The sequence below is a fragment of the Sinocyclocheilus anshuiensis genome, unplaced genomic scaffold, assembly GCF_001515605.1.
Source record: "Sinocyclocheilus anshuiensis isolate Anshui unplaced genomic scaffold, SAMN03320099.WGS_v1.1 scaffold524, whole genome shotgun sequence".
In the NCBI taxonomy this organism is placed as follows: Eukaryota; Metazoa; Chordata; class Actinopteri; order Cypriniformes; family Cyprinidae; genus Sinocyclocheilus; species Sinocyclocheilus anshuiensis.
This window is the reverse complement of record NW_015555703.1, coordinates 1855364-1871567: the sequence shown is the minus strand read 5'-3', so window position 1 is coordinate 1871567 and position 16204 is coordinate 1855364. Positions and strand designations below refer to the sequence as shown.

Sequence of the window (16204 nt, the reverse complement as noted above, 5' to 3'; positions counted from 1 at the left end):
GCTGTTATCAGGGACTTGTATATAATGCTGCTAAGGTGTAACAAACTTCAAGGGTCAATTTACACATGTATAAAAAAATGGGTTATTGAGAATCAATAAAGTCAACAAAGTTTTCTAACCTTTTTTTTTTACTGCATGGGAAGCACGGACTAAAAAGCATTTTATTTGCAGACATTATTTATGTACAAACAACTAGGTAACAGAGGGTGTTGTAAAGGAAAGACTAAAGGCGAGAAGTGACAAACCAGAAGCCTGGACTCAAATCTAGAGTCCTCTTCCATTTTATTGTCCCTCCTCCTATGAATACAGAGTACATCGGCCATCACACTTGGAGGTCTCGCTATTTCACATACACAAGAAGCTGGTTCCAACTTTTCTTTCACAGCACACTGTTGTCCCCCCCCCGAATTACACATTTTTTCCAGAAAACGCAAGCAGTAGTGCCATCATAGTAATAATTCAAAATAAAAACACAGCAAAGATCAGAGAAGGAATAAAAATAAACAAATGGTACTGATGCAAATAGACCACGTGCTTAGTAGCTATATTTCAAACGTCACCATAATCTATGTGTCAACAACCTCAGCTAAAGAAAAATCAATAAAACTTTGTGTTAAGAACATGACTTGCTGAAACTTACCATCTAAGCCCAAGAAAATAAACTTATGGCAGATGATGAGTTTTTAAAAACATGTTCTCTCTCACACACACACACACACACACACACAAAAATCACCCACGTTTACAGTTCAGAAAGTGGTCCTAAGGTTTCTAAGAGATGAACGTACAAGGACCAGCCTGGATCTCCATTGAGCCCTGGGTGCTTCAACAAGATGAGGAAATAATCTCTCTGAGGAACAGAGACAACTATGCACACTAATATCACAGGTCCAGCAGAGGACGACAGAAAACACCAAAGCAAGATCAAGACAACGCATTTGCTTCTTGCTACCGGTCAAGAAAAAAAATCAAAAAAACAGGAGGGTAGCTTGACCTTAGAACTTCCTTTCAAAACATTTAAAATGGTCAATATACATTACTCCTGTATATGTGTTAATAGTAAAATCATCCCTACGAGTCTCGTATTCTCACTTGGTGGAGAACAAAAACGAACAAAAACGAAACGTTCTGCTTTTGGTAGAGCCATTGAGAGTGTATTCGATTACACGCACTGAAGCGCAAGTGTTCACAACACACTTTGATTCTATCTCGAAAATGCATACATTCAAGCAGCAATAAAAAAATATTTATGGCGAATGCATAATCTCTGGAAAAAAGGGAAAAAATACTGTATGAACATCCCTGCTATCATGTCTCTAAATACAAAACCTCTACCCATGATTTGCTTCAGTGTAACAAGAAGTCCTTTTTGTGTTTGTCTGCAAGTAAAAGCCAGTTCTCGGTGTATGTATGGATGACAGTCTCGTGTATTTCTCTTTTCTGGTTTCTATGGTCGAACGATCCGTAAGCATGCAAGCGTCGAAGAGGAGGGGCGGGGGCCTGGAGGAAGGGTCGTGGCGGAGCGGAGGCTTAAGCCAGGGCTGGAAAAGCCTCGGGATCATCCACGTTGGGAACGGAAACACCTCCACCCTGTCAAAGTCAAAAGCAACAGACTTCAACACCTACCAAATGAGAGAAATCTGGAAACACTGGATGCTGCTACATATACAAGCATTTCACAAGCATTCAGCATCTTATGTGTGTCACATAAAACTTTCAGAAATCTGTAATGTAAGACCAAACTGTTTTTTTTGTTTGTTTCTGGAAAGTCAATGGGGACCAGCAACTGTTTGGTTTCCCACAGGCTTCAAAATATCTTCATATTCAACAGAACAGAAGAAATTCATACAGGTCTGGAACAACTTTAGGGTGAGTAAATGATGACAGACGTTTCATTTTTGGGTGAACTATTGCTTTAAGTCTGGGTCAATTGCAGCGGGTGATTATCTTTTTCTTTTTTGTTTGATTTGCATTAAGGACAGACAGCAGCTGGTGTATTAGGCTGCTGTCACTCATAATTTAGCACCATGCCATCTATCATGGCTATATTCATGGCAAGAAACAAGTGAAAAATAGAAAAATTAAATAACTAAAATGCCACATAAAAAAAGGTTATTAAAAAAAAACAGTTTATTGGCCAGTAAGAAATATTTTTGGCCTTAATACGTATTAGGCTGCTGTCACTCATAATTTAGCACCATGCCATCTATCATGGCTATATTCATGGCAAGAAACAAGTGAAAAATAGAAAAATTCAATAACTAAAATGCCACATAAAAAAAGGTTATTAAAAAAAAAGTTTCTTGGCCAGTAAGAAATATTTTTGGCCTTAATACATTATTCACAGGTGTTGCAAAGAGTAACTTGTAATCATTCAACGCAAATCATTAAATTTAGAAGTGCAAATAACTATGGAAGTCTGTTTCTGCTACTGGATAAAAAAAGGGAATTGCAACTTTTTATCTCAAAATTCTCACTACTTTTGTCACAATTTTGAGTTTACATTTTGCAATTATTTTTTCTCAAAACTATAAACTCACAATTGCGTGTTATAAGTCAAGTCCAAATATATTTCTATAGCACATTTAAAAGCAACAGAGTTGCGCCAAAGTGTTGTACAACAAAACACAGTATAAAAAGCATAATAGGAAACATGCATTATATGAAAAATAAACACATTAAAATAGAGTCAGACCAAACTGACATCAAAACCTTAAACTGACATTAATCAAATGCCAGGGAAAAGAAGGACTAATTCGTTTAATTGCAAAAAATTATTAGCCATAACAACATTTGATCTCCTCAAAACAGTCATAGAGCACATCCAAAGAATCACTGCTGCCAGTTTTTTTCTGGAAGATAGAACTGTGTATCGTCAGCATAGCAGTGGTATGCAATCTTACCACTTCATGGCAAAATATATTTCTATAGCACATTTAAAAGCAACAGAGTTGCGCCAAAGTGCTGTACAACAAAACACAGTATATAAAAAGCTTAATAGGAAACATGCATTATATGAAAAATAAACTTTAAAATAGAATCAGAGCAAACTGATATCAAAACCTTAAACTGACATTAATCAAATGCCAGAAAAAACAAATAAGATTTGAGAACAGACTTCAAACTGGCTAGTGAAGGAGCAAGTCTCACATACAGGCAAACTATTCCAAAGTTTAGGAGCTGCAGCTGAAAAAGCCCGACCAATAGGGCTGCACGATAAATCGAAATGGAATCGAGATCGCGATTCGACAGAAGCTGCGATTGTCATGCGCATCTTTCAGTGAAGCACGGTTCTGTGATCAGCAGTAAATCTCCATCCAAAGGCCAGAGGGCGCTCTTGCGCTGAAACTCCAAATACGCCTCGCAGAAGAAACCCAGAAAATGCCTATCGCTGCAGCTGAATAAACAGAAGATTCAACTGCTTTCATTGATTCAACGTGACTAATAAACACACGACTACGGCAATATACGGTTTATCTGAGTTCTTATTATTATAATTTTCATTAAAATAAAGTATATTTATAATGCAATGCCTTTATCACTGCTTAAATACTATGAAATATGTTGCGTGCCTTATTCTGTGTAAGAAGCCACATCATCTCACAGAAGGATTTAATTCAAACACTTGACTGACGTTATGAAGTGAGTTTGGAGTAAAAATTTTATTAAATGTGGTATTTTCACATGCTTTCAGATGGAGCAGCATTTACTTCACAGAGCCGTAGTTCACTGAGAAGCTATGCAAACAGCTCTCATTATCACGAACGATTTCTTCGATTTCAGAATCGCTTAATAAAATAGATTTTTTTTTGCATAACTTGTCAGTGAACTACGGCTATGTGTAGTAAATTCTGCTCCATCTGAAAGCACGTGACGATGATTTCCTGTTGATTACAGAACCGGCTTTTTTAACAAAATGCGCATGACAATCGCATTCGATTAATCGTGCAGCCCTACTGACCACCCTTGGTTTTACAGCGACAACGTGGGACAGTTAAGAGAAGCTGATTACTAGACCTAAGTACTCTTTGATGAGAGTAAGGAATCAGAAGGTCACTGATGTATTTTGGTGCAAGACCAGATTAAAGCTTTGTACACAAAGACAGAAATGTGAGGAAACAAAAAGTCAGACCTGCCAGAAAGAAAAGTCTGAATTGTCAAGATATAAACTTGCAATTGCAAGAAAAAAGTCAGAATTGCGAGTTTATATTTCACCATTCTGACTTTATTTCTCATAATTACGAGTTTATCTAAATTCTGAGAAAATAACTAAATAGTAAGAAAAAGGAAAAAAGGAAGAATTGTGAGATAAGTCACAATTACCCTTTTTCTTTTTTAGATGTAGTTTTGGCGTTTTTGCCTTTATTTTGATAGGACAGTGTTCAGACAGGAAGTGAAGTGGGAGAAAGAGAGGGATGGGATCAGGAAATGCCCGGACTCGACCCACAAGGCTACTGGCACTGACATCTTTTTTATTCAGTGGCAGAAACATAAAATATACATTTTAATATATTGACTTTGATATATTTATACTACTTGCTATTAAACTACATTTTTGTACTGCTCTACACCCAACTGACAGATCCAGTCCAGTAACACTCGATGGAAAAGACTGAATTTTACAACAATAAACAGCTGTAGTTCTTTGTTGGGGTATAAGTGAATTGTGTTAATAAAAAAAAAGTAAATATAATGCATAGCAATATCAGTTTCAGTGGAAGACTAGAGTTTTATTTGATGCAAGCGGTATCTGCCACAAATTTCCATACTCAAACATCAGAAGAGCATGTCCGTTTGTCATTTACCTTCTCAGATCTGCCTCGGCTTGGTCGTCCACCGCCGCCACCAACACCACCTCCACCACCTCCACCACCACGACCGCCACGGCCTCCACGAGAACCTCCACGACCACGTCCTGGCCGACCCAAGTCTCCGAAGTTTATCTCCAGCTGGGAGGTGATGTCATTGGCGGGCTTACGGAAGTGGTGATCTCCACCCTCATCAGCCTTTAAGAGGGAATGATACGGGATCAGCTTCAGGAACTAAACAGATCATTCCCATTTCCACATAATGCTTGCTTTCTTAATGGGCTGTGAGGATTACAGCTAGAAAACTATTAGATTTCCTTAATGCGGAAAACATGGCCAAAATCACACAATCTGATAAGAATGGAATTCACAGAACTTGGATGAATAAATCACAAGGCGGCTATCTTCGCAATATTGACTAGAAACTCAAAGGTCTTCATGACAACCAGTCAAACTAAAAGATCGATTCAACTGGAAGAAACTATGACAGAAATACACTACTACTGTAAAGCTTTCATTTCAAAATTCTTTCATGTAGAGCTGTGCAATTAATCGAAATACAAAAAAAATATATTTGATATATCTCGCTAAATTTAAATAAATCACTCATATAAAGTTTTGGTCACGTGGCCCACTCATAATCATGATTACAATAGGGCTGGGCGATATGTCAAAAATCTCTTATCGATAATCGTCTTTAAAAATATATTGCGATATCCGATAATATCGTCTACCTAAGCCCCACCTCCACCACGGAACGCATCTCCAAAATAATCACATACACAGATGCACGTTGCCATTACAGTAGTCAGCGCCGAACAACAGACAAATAAAATATAAACTGAGGTTACAAAAGTGATTCAGTCAAGATCAGTGAGGGATTTTCTTTTCTTTTGTTCTTTGATTAACATTAATGACTGGCGGCAGCGGCTGCTGTCAATGCACGGATCCAATACACCCTTGTTTTCTTTCTCAGCTCTTTACGTTCACTTAAGACATAACCGATTGTATTTATGGGATATTTTGATATAATTCTGTGTGTATTTGTCCATTCGAATGTGTAAGAATATTCAGAAACACATGCAGTGCTACTTTTAGTTTTTTTCTGTTTAACTTTTATTAAACTGCAGCTCAAAATAGAATAGGCCTATACCCTAAATAAGGATAAATTATATTGGAACGCATCTCCAAAATAATCGCATACACAGATGCACGTTGCCATTACAGTAGTGAGCTCTGAACAACAGACAAATAAAATATAAACTGAGGTTACAAAAGTGATTCAGTCAAGATCAGTGAGGGATTTTCTTTTCTTTTGTTCTTTGATTAACATTAATGACTGGCGGCAGCGGCTGCTGTCAATGCACGGATCCAATACACCCTTGTTTTCTTTCTCAGCTCTTTACGTTCACTTAAGACATAACCGATTGTATTTATGGGATATTTTGATATAATTCTGTGTGTATTTGTCCATTCGAATGTGTAAGAATGCGAGAAAGAGAGCTCAGTCCAGTGTTCGCATATTATATGTGAGACAGCTTTGTTTGTGTGTGTGTGTGTGAGCAGCACAGAAAACAGCGCGCGAGTGCAGAAGTGAGTTCTATTTAGTCTTCTTGCAGTTGAATCTTTTGAAATCAAAATAAATGCGCATACAGGAATCGAAACGCAGAATCGAAATGTAATTTTATAACAAGTAATTTGATTCCTGACCTTACGCATCTGATCCGATTTCTGAAATTGGAATAGGTTTTCGATTCCCAACCCTCCTACTAAATTATTTCATTCTTGTATACAAAAAGACCTGCGACTATGGGGCTATGCAAAATATTTTTTGCATCTTACTAGGTTTGTAATTTTTTTTCCCGATAATGTTTATAATCGTCTGTTACCTGATTGTTAACATCGACATCGCGATACTTACGAGACATCATCAATATACGATAATATCGTCCAGCCCTAGATTACAATATTTACCAAAATAATAGTGATTATGATTTTTGCCATAATCGAGTAGCCCTACTTTCATGTTTTAATTTTAAAGGTAAACGTCTGCTTTACAGCACTTTGTTTGCCAAAAAAAACTAAAATAATTGTTCATTTTAATTTAAAATATTAATTAAATTGTTAATGTTTTTTGCCTTTAATGCAAACAGAAAAGTGGGATTTTAAAAATAAATGAAGAGTCAAACCGTCACTGTGTGTACATGGCCAAAGATTCTTGAATTATGGCATGGTCCCAAGTTAAAGGGGTCATATGATACGATTTCAAGTTTTCCTTTCTCTTTGGAGTGTTACAAGCTGATTGTGCATAGATAAGATCCCTGAAGTTGCAAAGACTAAAGTCTCAAAACCAAAGAGATATTCTTTATCAAAGTTAAGACTCTGCCACACCCCCGTAAAACGGCTCGTTCTAACACGCCCCCACATATCTACCTCACTATGTGGAAATATTTGCATAATGCTGCCCAAATGTGCAGAGAGAGAGAGAGAGAGAGAGAGAGACAGGGTCACATCACAGTGGAGTCAGCTCTCTTAACCGTGGCTTGTGTACTGCAAACTAATACCAGCTTCATCACTGTCTGTCACGCCACTCTGTTCCCCTTTCGGGCTCTGTCTTTACATTTATTTTGAAAGCTGAAGCTGGCGATTATGGTAAGGGGCATTACATTTCCGACGAGTGCTTGCGGTGTTTGGCCAATCGCAATGCACTGGGTCAGCTGGCCAATCAGAGCACACTGCGCTTGTCGGAAGGAGGAACTTTGTAGAAAACGAAGTGTTTGAGGCGGGGCATAGAGGACCTACAATAATATACAGTATTCGAAAAATTGTGTTTTTTGAACATTGAAGCATGTCAACATATTCTGTTACACCAAATACACAAAATAATGATCTTTAAAAAAAGCAACATATGACCCCTTTAACTAAATTTTAGTTCAGGTTAACTACAGACCAACAATTGCAAAGGTGACCAAAACGGTGACAGGTAAATAAAAATAAACCAAATCCAGACACAAACCGGGACAAATACCTTGTGGAATGAGTCAGGATCAACATCTCCAGTTTCAATCACAGGTCCAGCTTGCCGCTGGAAATGCACAAAAAAAAAAAAAAGGAAGATTAGTCTCAAAACCATAAAATTACAGATTTTACAAGGCTGGAAAACCGACTAACTTAACTTACCGTGCCAACTTCCTCACTCTTTGACTTGTGCAGTACGTAGCCCTTCTTCCACTGACTGTCGTTACCCTCGTTGGGCTTGCGGATGTTGAACTCAACTTTGGAGCGTTCTTTGTCTTGCATGGCCTTCCACTCATCCAGTGTCATCTCCTTAGGACCTTCATCCTTCACCTCCTCTACTTCATTCTCCCTACACAGACACAACCATCCAATGGCATGCTCTAGTCAAAGAGATACTAGGCTTTTCTGTTATTCTGAACAGAATTCTCATTGACTCACTTGTTTTCGGAGTCGGCAGGGGCATGATCTTCACCTTCAGGAACAGGCTCCGGTGCTGCAGACTGATCAAGCTCACTGTCAAATCAGACAACATTATTATTTTAGAACCAGACCACCATGTCTTTCAATTTTAGGTGTTATTCATGTCCAGAACACAAGCGGTTTGGGACAAGTTACATGTCATAGCTTAATACTTAAGTTAATCCCAAGTATAAATAATATTAATAATGCTTGCCGTATCAAGCACCACTAATTTGAATTAACAAGAGTCCAATATTTTAGACAATCTGCAATATTTCCGTATCACACATTCAGGGTTTCTGCAGGTTTTATGAATGTAATTTGTTTTCTTTTTTTAAACACCTGTTTAAGACGAAGTAAAGAAAACTGAATTAAGGAATAAATTGAAGGGAACACAATACGACAATTTCTTCTATTATCAACACTTCAAAGTTTGAAAACATAGCTTCCAACAGATCTCTTTACTTTAATTTTACAAAAAAAGAAAAAAGAAAAGCCAATGGGCTCAACTTTATTCAAAAGGGATGTTTTCATTCCCCATTGACAGATGTTTATTCTTATTTTAAAAATAAACTTAATATTGTTCAATTTTTCAGAAAACAAAAATTCTTGTCTTCATTTTGCATCTCAAGTAATTAACTTTTAGCAATGCAGGTGACATTTAATTCCATGACTATGAATTAAGACTATGAGCTCTGATTTACGATCTTTTTGAGGCCTTCATTTGTGGAATGGTGAATTAATACTTTCTAAGAAATGCAGAAACCCTGACATCTGTCAAACATGACATGTCAACCTCCCAAATAATCTGACAACACCACAAGCCTTAAATATTTCACATTTACAATCGTACCTGGCTTCTTCCTTCACATTGCCCCAGTTGTGCAAGCCACTCCCACCACGCTTCTCCTCTCCTTTCTGTCGACTAAAGCATGAAGGACATTCCAGTGAGACTAGTGCAACAACACACTTTGAACCATTTATTATTGCTGGCTTCAACACACTTACGATTTGTCATTGCCGCTGTGTCTGTCAAAGTCACGTTTGCCCCGGGAATCGAATCCATCTCCTCGTCCCATGCCTCGTCCACGGCCACCTCTGGCCCCACGGCCTCCTCCACGCCCTCTAGAGGGCTTATCCCCAACTGGCCTGAGGACAACATGAACAAAAGGGCCTTTCGCACCGCAGGAACCCCGGGACGAGCCTCTCCTTGACCTCCCTGGTGCTGGGAACTGGCCTGACCCTGTTGCTCCGGCCTCCGGCCAACCCTCCTCATACCTGAAACAGATATCCAGACACTCGTTAATGGAGTCCAACATTGAAAACCTGTGAATTTTCTTCATACACACTTCATTCAGAGCAAAACTAGAGCTTTAAGACCTGACTGCACTCCGAGGGAGACGACTAATTCGGAGACATTTGCCAAATACTCAGATCCAAATCAGTACAGAGGTCAGAAAACATGCTCAACCGCTATCAAGCTTCAAAAAACATAAAACAAAGTCTCACAAAAACCCACTAAATGCAGTCAAATATGTCTAATTCATGCATATAGTACTTGAGTTGTTGGCTAGGAGCATATACGTGGTCTACAATGTAGTTTTACAACTGTAATATTCTATGAATGTAGTTCACTCGAGTATAATGGGTCATTCCACGAAATCGGTGCCTTTTGCGTCCCTAATAAATAATCAAACATTGAATTAATATAACAACAAATACATTTGTGATTTAAAAACGTAACACTATTATGTAGCCTATTCGTTCAACAATATTAGGCTACATCAAATTAAAGTCAATTAAATATTTTTATGCTGATTAAAGGTAAGGTTTTTGGCCTGTCCCTCACTGTGATTTTTCTTTTTCACCAAGACTTTTAATTTGCAAAATGAAGGCAAAATGATACAAAAATCACATTTGTATATTGAGTACAGCCTCGTTGATAACAACTCAATGACACAATTTTTTGACACCAAACATTGTTTATTGCAGTTTAGTGTTAAAGCAGGCAAGGGAAGGGATAGTGCATTACTTTTCAGCCACCAGATTTCATGTTGCACATTCATCCTGAAATGGTTGACCTGGTACTGCAGGCCTATTCATTGTAAATGGATGCATCTCATTATTTCAGGGCTTTGAGATGTCAGCAAGGCTAATGCAAGCGACACTGAGGAGAATGAAGAACCTCTGCTGAAAACGCAGGTGAGTTTGCAGTAATGGAAGTCGACAGAAGGAGGACATTGGGAGTGTTGTTGACTGACTGCAGCAGGTGCGACTACCAACATGAAACTTGGCCACATAGTTAATCTCACATCCACCAAAAACACATCAGCTCATTCTTTCTCACTCGGAGAGCATGCACTGTAAAATTGCTTAGACCAGTTTTAAAACTTTCTTCTGTAAACTTGACATATAAACCCCCAAAACACACACACACAGCATGCAAAATTGATCGATTGGAGAAAGCAAACATTATATCTCCAGTAACGTAGAGTGAGTGGGCTGCTCCTGTCGTCCCTGTGATTAAAAAGGTCACTGTTAATCAAGCTGCCAACACTGAAGTGTATCCTTTAGCACGAACTGAAGAAGTCTTAGCCACTCTAAGTGGAGGGAAGGTGTTCTCTAAGATCAGTTTAGCTCAGGCATATCAGCAGGTCTTGTTGGATGATATAGAAATATACAACAATTAATACACACAAGGGACTCTGTGTATAATTGTCTAGCATTTGGCACTAGTTCAGCCCATTTCATTTTCAAACGGATTAAGGAAAATTTGATGAAAGACCAGAAAGTTGTTGTGTATTTGGATAATTTGTTGATCATGGGTAAAGTTGAGCAAGAACATCTGGTAACTCTCTGCCAAGTTTTACAGCGTCTACAAGACGGTGCGGTGGGGCATCTTCTTCCTCAGAGACTTATGATGATCAACTGAGGTCATGCAGCTCATCAGAGACTCAAATGTCACAGCCTGAAAAAGAGATGACTGTAACCAGCAGCCAAGATTCGGGGCTAGCTGGAACACCAACAGCTGTGTGAGTCTGAACTACCAATCGAACTGCCTGAATCAAGCCCAGTGCGGGTCTGCGGCGTTCTAAACGGACTATTAAATGACCACAACATTTCAGAGACTGAATAAAAATGAATTAATGTATGGTGATATGTGGTGCTAACTTTAATGGGGGAGGTGATGTGGTTTTATTGGGATGATGTGTATTTGTAATTACTTGATTTATGTCTAGTATTCTTTGGTTCCCGACCTTATAGAAGCCAGTATTTAAGTCATGTGTGACGTATGTATTGTATTTACCGGAGTAAAGCGTGCTAGATGGCATTTGCTGGTGGTTTGCCTCGTTAATACACAACAAAAATAAAGCCCATTTTAAGACTTTTCTTATTTTCTTTTCGATCTTTTTTTTGGGGTGCAATGCGACCACTGGTTGTGAGGTGGTATAAACAAACCATAATAACATGATAACATTCATTATTTGTTTTACCTTTAAACGTGTTTGGGGGAAAAAATGATTTATAGGCTACTTCTTACGTGATGCAATGTAAAATAAATAAATAAATAAAATTGTTAAAGGTAAAAGATTGTAAAAATGTCTGTTAGTTGTTTAGGTGAATGAACACTCACACAATTCCCTGTGGCACTTCACCTTCGATGGTTCATTGAATTAAATGTTTCTTTTTAGTTTTTTTTTCTTATCAGTTCTGTTCATTAGGGTTTTATGTTAAATAATTTGTTGTTCTATGAATGTTTATTACATGGTCATGTGCATTGCCATGATGGTGTTTAGTATTTGTGTTAATGACACTGTGCACCTTCGATACATTTATGTTTACTTTAGCTTGTGATGCATGAGCTTTGATTCATCATGAGGTTTTCTCATTACTACCCGTGTTTTCTGGTGGTTGTCAGTATATTATATTAGTAGGCCCTACTTAAAGGCACAATATGTAAGATTTTTTTATTAAAATATGTGTTGCCTGCCAATGACGTCATAACCCCTCGATTTCCGGTTTTGTTTTGTAGAAAACATGGAAACACCAAAGACACTTTCATATGTTGTGTGTTTTATTAGACCGGTGACGACCGCTCAGAGTAGCATTATAACAGAACTTTCAAATGTATCTAGTATGATAAAACAGCACTGCTTTACCCCACATACGCACGACCGGAAGGAGCGGAAGCGCTCGACTGTGGCATAATAAAAGCTCTGCTGCTTTCGAGCCGTGTGTCAAGCTCGTTTCACTTCGACGGCTTTCCGCCTGCTTCATTCTACAACATTAATAAATCATTAGCTCATCCATGAACATGATTTCTGCCCGAGTCCCGTCAGATTGCATCGGCTGTGGGGATGAAGACCACAACTCCCATGATTCCACACTCAGTCACGGCGTCATCAAACTACGCCTTTGTCTATTTGTTTATTTTGAATATGCGCCCTCCAGCGGCGAAAATTACATATTGTGCCTTTAAGTACTGTAGTTTGATGAAATAGGCCTACAGCTTTTACTGTAAATTTAAGTTGAATCCGTAAAACCCAAAAGTTGCAACCCTTTTTTTTTTACACTGAAGTTCTGGCAACCACAGCTTCCATTTTTTTTAAAATGTAAATTATATTTTTGACAGGCATACCGCTTGATATTGTAGTCATTAAATCAAAACATTTGTAAATAATATAAAATAAATAGTGCACATAAATAAAATTATTACTTTCGTTTAGGCTACTTGACATTTGCGTGATAGTATTCTGCACCTTCACATAGAATTACATTTTGACTCAGCAGCTCTCCGACTGTATAGCGACGAAAGAAAGAAGCGCAGCACTCACACACACACACACACACACACACACACACACATTTTGACTCAGCAGCTCTCCGACTGTATAGCGACGAAAGAAAGAAGCGCAGCACTCACACACACACACACACACACACACACACACACACACACACACGCACGCACAGAGGGGACATCAGAGAGTCTTGTTTTCTCTGTGGAGGCTCTCAGCGTGTCCATAACCCGTGAAGACTTCATGAAGCTCGTCGCCACAGCATGTGTCCTGCTGGTGCTTTTGGTGCATGTGGTGTCCTCGATCCCTCCGGGCTGCCCGGAGCGCTGTGTGTGTGATGACCAGCACGTTGTCCAGTGCGCTGAACAAGATCTCCGCAGATTCCCAACGGGACTCCCGCTGACCACCCGCCAGCTCATCCTGTCCAACAACCGCATCTCTGAGTTACCCGCGTTCGAGCTCAATTACCTGTCCGACCTCACGTATCTGGACTGCAGCAATAATTCCCTCGCGCACATATCTCCATCCACATTTGGGAACCTGAGAAAGCTGGCGTATCTGGACCTATCCTTCAACTCCTTCTGTAAGATCGAGGAGCAGACCTTCAGCGCGCTGGAGAGCCTGGTGATGCTGAGACTGACGGATAACCGCAGGCTGTCAGAGTTTCACCCTCGGGCTTTCTCGCATGCCAGTGCTCTTCAGGTGCTGGACATCAGCAGGAACAACCTGAGCAGACTCAACGTGAGCTCCCTCGTGGCTCTAGCCGGGCTCCGGGCTCTCGGGCTCAGCGGGAACCCGTGGCTGTGCGCCTGCGACGCGGAGGAGCTCTGCTTATGGATGCACACGGACACCTTTAAGTTTCAAGGTAGGCTGTATTTGGGGTCTAGGGGTTGTTGTTTTTATATTGGGTAAACATTTTAAAATAACTTTATTTAATAACCTTACTCTTGATTCGGCTGTTATATTGTTACTAACATTATATAAAGCGTAACAAGAGAGGCTGGGCAATGCTGAAACACTTTTGTTTTAACATCTGTTACTCAGTGGTTTTGTGCATTGTGTGTGTGTGTGTGTGTGTTATAACTCTCATAATCAGAATCAGCTTGAACCAGACATGAAACTATATTTTCCTGCATTATATTTTACGCAGATAGCCTATTTATACTGTCACCCCAAGAAAACTGGTCATTAGTTCATACCTAAAACTATCGATGTTAAAAATCACCCCCTGTTAAAATACCCCAGTCTTCCACATTCAAACAACCCAACCAAAAAAGAAAAAAAGAAAGAAGTGCTTGTTCAATAATTGCTTGGATGCTGCTGGTATTAAAAAGTCTTAATTCGCTCTTCCAAATATTACATTCTAAAAAGTCTTCAATCAGAGCAGAAAGCTTTAAATTCATAAAGTCGTGGCATGAAATTGTTGCATTCACTGCAAAAAACAAAAATCTTCCTCAGTATTATTGTCTTGTTCTCCAGTACCAATAACTAAACATCCTTAAATCAAGATATATTTACTTCAGATACAAATTGAACACAATTAAGGCTGGCCATAAGACTGACTGATCAAGCGATTGATTGATTGATTTCTTTAATTCATTCTTATTGATTGATTGTACAAATAAATGAAAAAGCAATGGGGGATCTACTATAAGATATATACAAGACATTTACATTTAGAGACCATATTGTGTTCCATTCAATTCATTCCTGAAATGTTCCTTACTTGGTCCTAAAAAGTCTTAAATGTACCTTCATAAAACCTGCAGAAATCCTGTATTGGCTTCAGCCATTGAAAAACCCATATCAGTTGACCACTAGGAAATATAAACGTAAGCTTCATGACATACATAAGTATTTGAATATACCTAATGATGTGCTAATCTGTTATTCATTGTATTTGTTAATGTTAGTAATTAAGTCTTGCTTGCTATTGGACACAATATAGCCCTCTATTAACAATGAATGCATTAGCCAGTTCTGTTCAGTCACTGAGGGCTTAAAGGAAAAAAATAAACTAACAGCTGCCATTGGATTTGTACATGCCATCTGAATGATTCAAAAGTATGTAATGGAGAAGAGATAGATAGATAGATAGATAGATAGATACAAACATGCACAAAAATACATACAGTGTATATACATACATGCATGCATTGTGTATATAGCTGCAGATGATTGTTTAAGCTCATAACGGAGTTCATCTTTCAGGAATGTTCATAGAGTCCCATTATAACTGGTTATATTTAGGCTGCTGAGGGCCTTTTAGTGCACAAAGCCACACTAAACACTCACACACAGACACATACAACAAACACGCAGAGTGCTGAGGAATAATCCAGACATCTCCTGCTTTTAATTGTCCCAGATGTATTCCCGCGAGTGCAGCTAATTATTTTGCTCTACAAATTAACATGCAACTATTCACACGACAATGAAAGATCAAACGGAAATAAGATCTCAGCCTCTGCTCTAAGCTGCTGAAGTCCCATATGTGCTGGCCTATTTTTTTTTACCTTTCACTGGCTTTGTAGGGGTTTGTTTGGACCCGGAGCCGCGCTGTAACATTCACAGCTGTGAATCGCTCATGAATTACAGTGAATATTTAAAATGGTTTTGCTTGCATTAAACCCTTTCATTTTTTCACTTTTTAAACAGCAATGGATTTTTGTGAATATTGGATTACAGATATATAATAATTTGAGAGCTATTAAAGGGGTCATATGATGCGATTTAAATTTTTCCTTTCTCTTTGGAGTGTTACAAGCTCTTGGTGCATAAAGAAGGTCTGTAAAGTTGCAAAGACTAAAGTCTCAAATCCAAAGAGATATTCTTTATAAAAGTTGAGTCAGCCACGCCTACCTAAAACGGCTCGTTCTAACACGCCCCCACATGTCTATGTCACTATGTGGGAAGATTTGCATAACGTCGCCCAAATGTTCACTCAAAGAAAGAAGCCGTAACTTTTATTCTCACTGTAGTATTGTTGACGCTGCAGCCATGGCGTGAAGAAGCTGTGTGCTTCGTTGTGAAAGCGAAACTACTTTGTTTGGTCTTCCAAAAGAGGACGATATCTGCTTCGTCATATAACCCTCGACGATACCCCTCCTGCCGTTCCTC

The 16204-nt window shown here is 38.8% G+C and overlaps 2 protein-coding genes across 2 annotated transcripts in view; one reads left to right on the top strand and one right to left on the bottom strand.

Annotated features, from left to right (window-relative positions):
* Window positions 1-237: 237 nt before the first annotated feature.
* On the bottom strand, window positions 238-9604 carry LOC107671652 (plasminogen activator inhibitor 1 RNA-binding protein-like). Its single transcript, XM_016464560.1, has 7 exons — window positions 9294-9604; window positions 9139-9210; window positions 8265-8339; window positions 7989-8175; window positions 7837-7893; window positions 4806-5006; window positions 238-1590 (listed from the first exon to the last, which is right to left on the bottom strand). The coding sequence occupies exons 1-7, from the start codon at window positions 9602-9604 to the stop codon at window positions 1531-1533; spliced, it is 963 nt and encodes a 320-aa protein (XP_016320046.1). The 3' UTR covers window positions 238-1530.
* A 3622-nt stretch (window positions 9605-13226) lies between these two features.
* The window catches only part of LOC107671680 (leucine-rich repeat-containing protein 52), a 6423-nt gene continuing 3445 nt past the window's right edge, over window positions 13227-16204 (top strand). Inside the window, exon 1 of the mRNA XM_016464590.1 lies at window positions 13227-13949. Coding sequence (XP_016320076.1) covers window positions 13328-13949 — 622 coding nt within the window. The 5' untranslated portion in view covers window positions 13227-13327. The remainder of the gene's footprint in view (window positions 13950-16204) is intronic.

Bases quoted from the DNA above. Each gene is read 5' to 3' on its own strand.
- LOC107671652 (XM_016464560.1), bottom strand. From the start codon at position 9,604: ATGTTGGACTCCATTAACGAGTGTCTGGATATCTGTTTCAGGTATGAG. The intron at 8,340-9,138 runs GTACGATTGTAA...CTGATTTGACAG, and splicing joins AATGTGAAGGAAGAAGCCAG to TGAGCTTGATCAGTCTGCAG. The intron at 1,591-4,805 runs GTAAATGACAAA...TGACTTTGACAG, and splicing joins GCCGAGGCAGATCTGAGAAG to GGTGGAGGTGTTTCCGTTCC.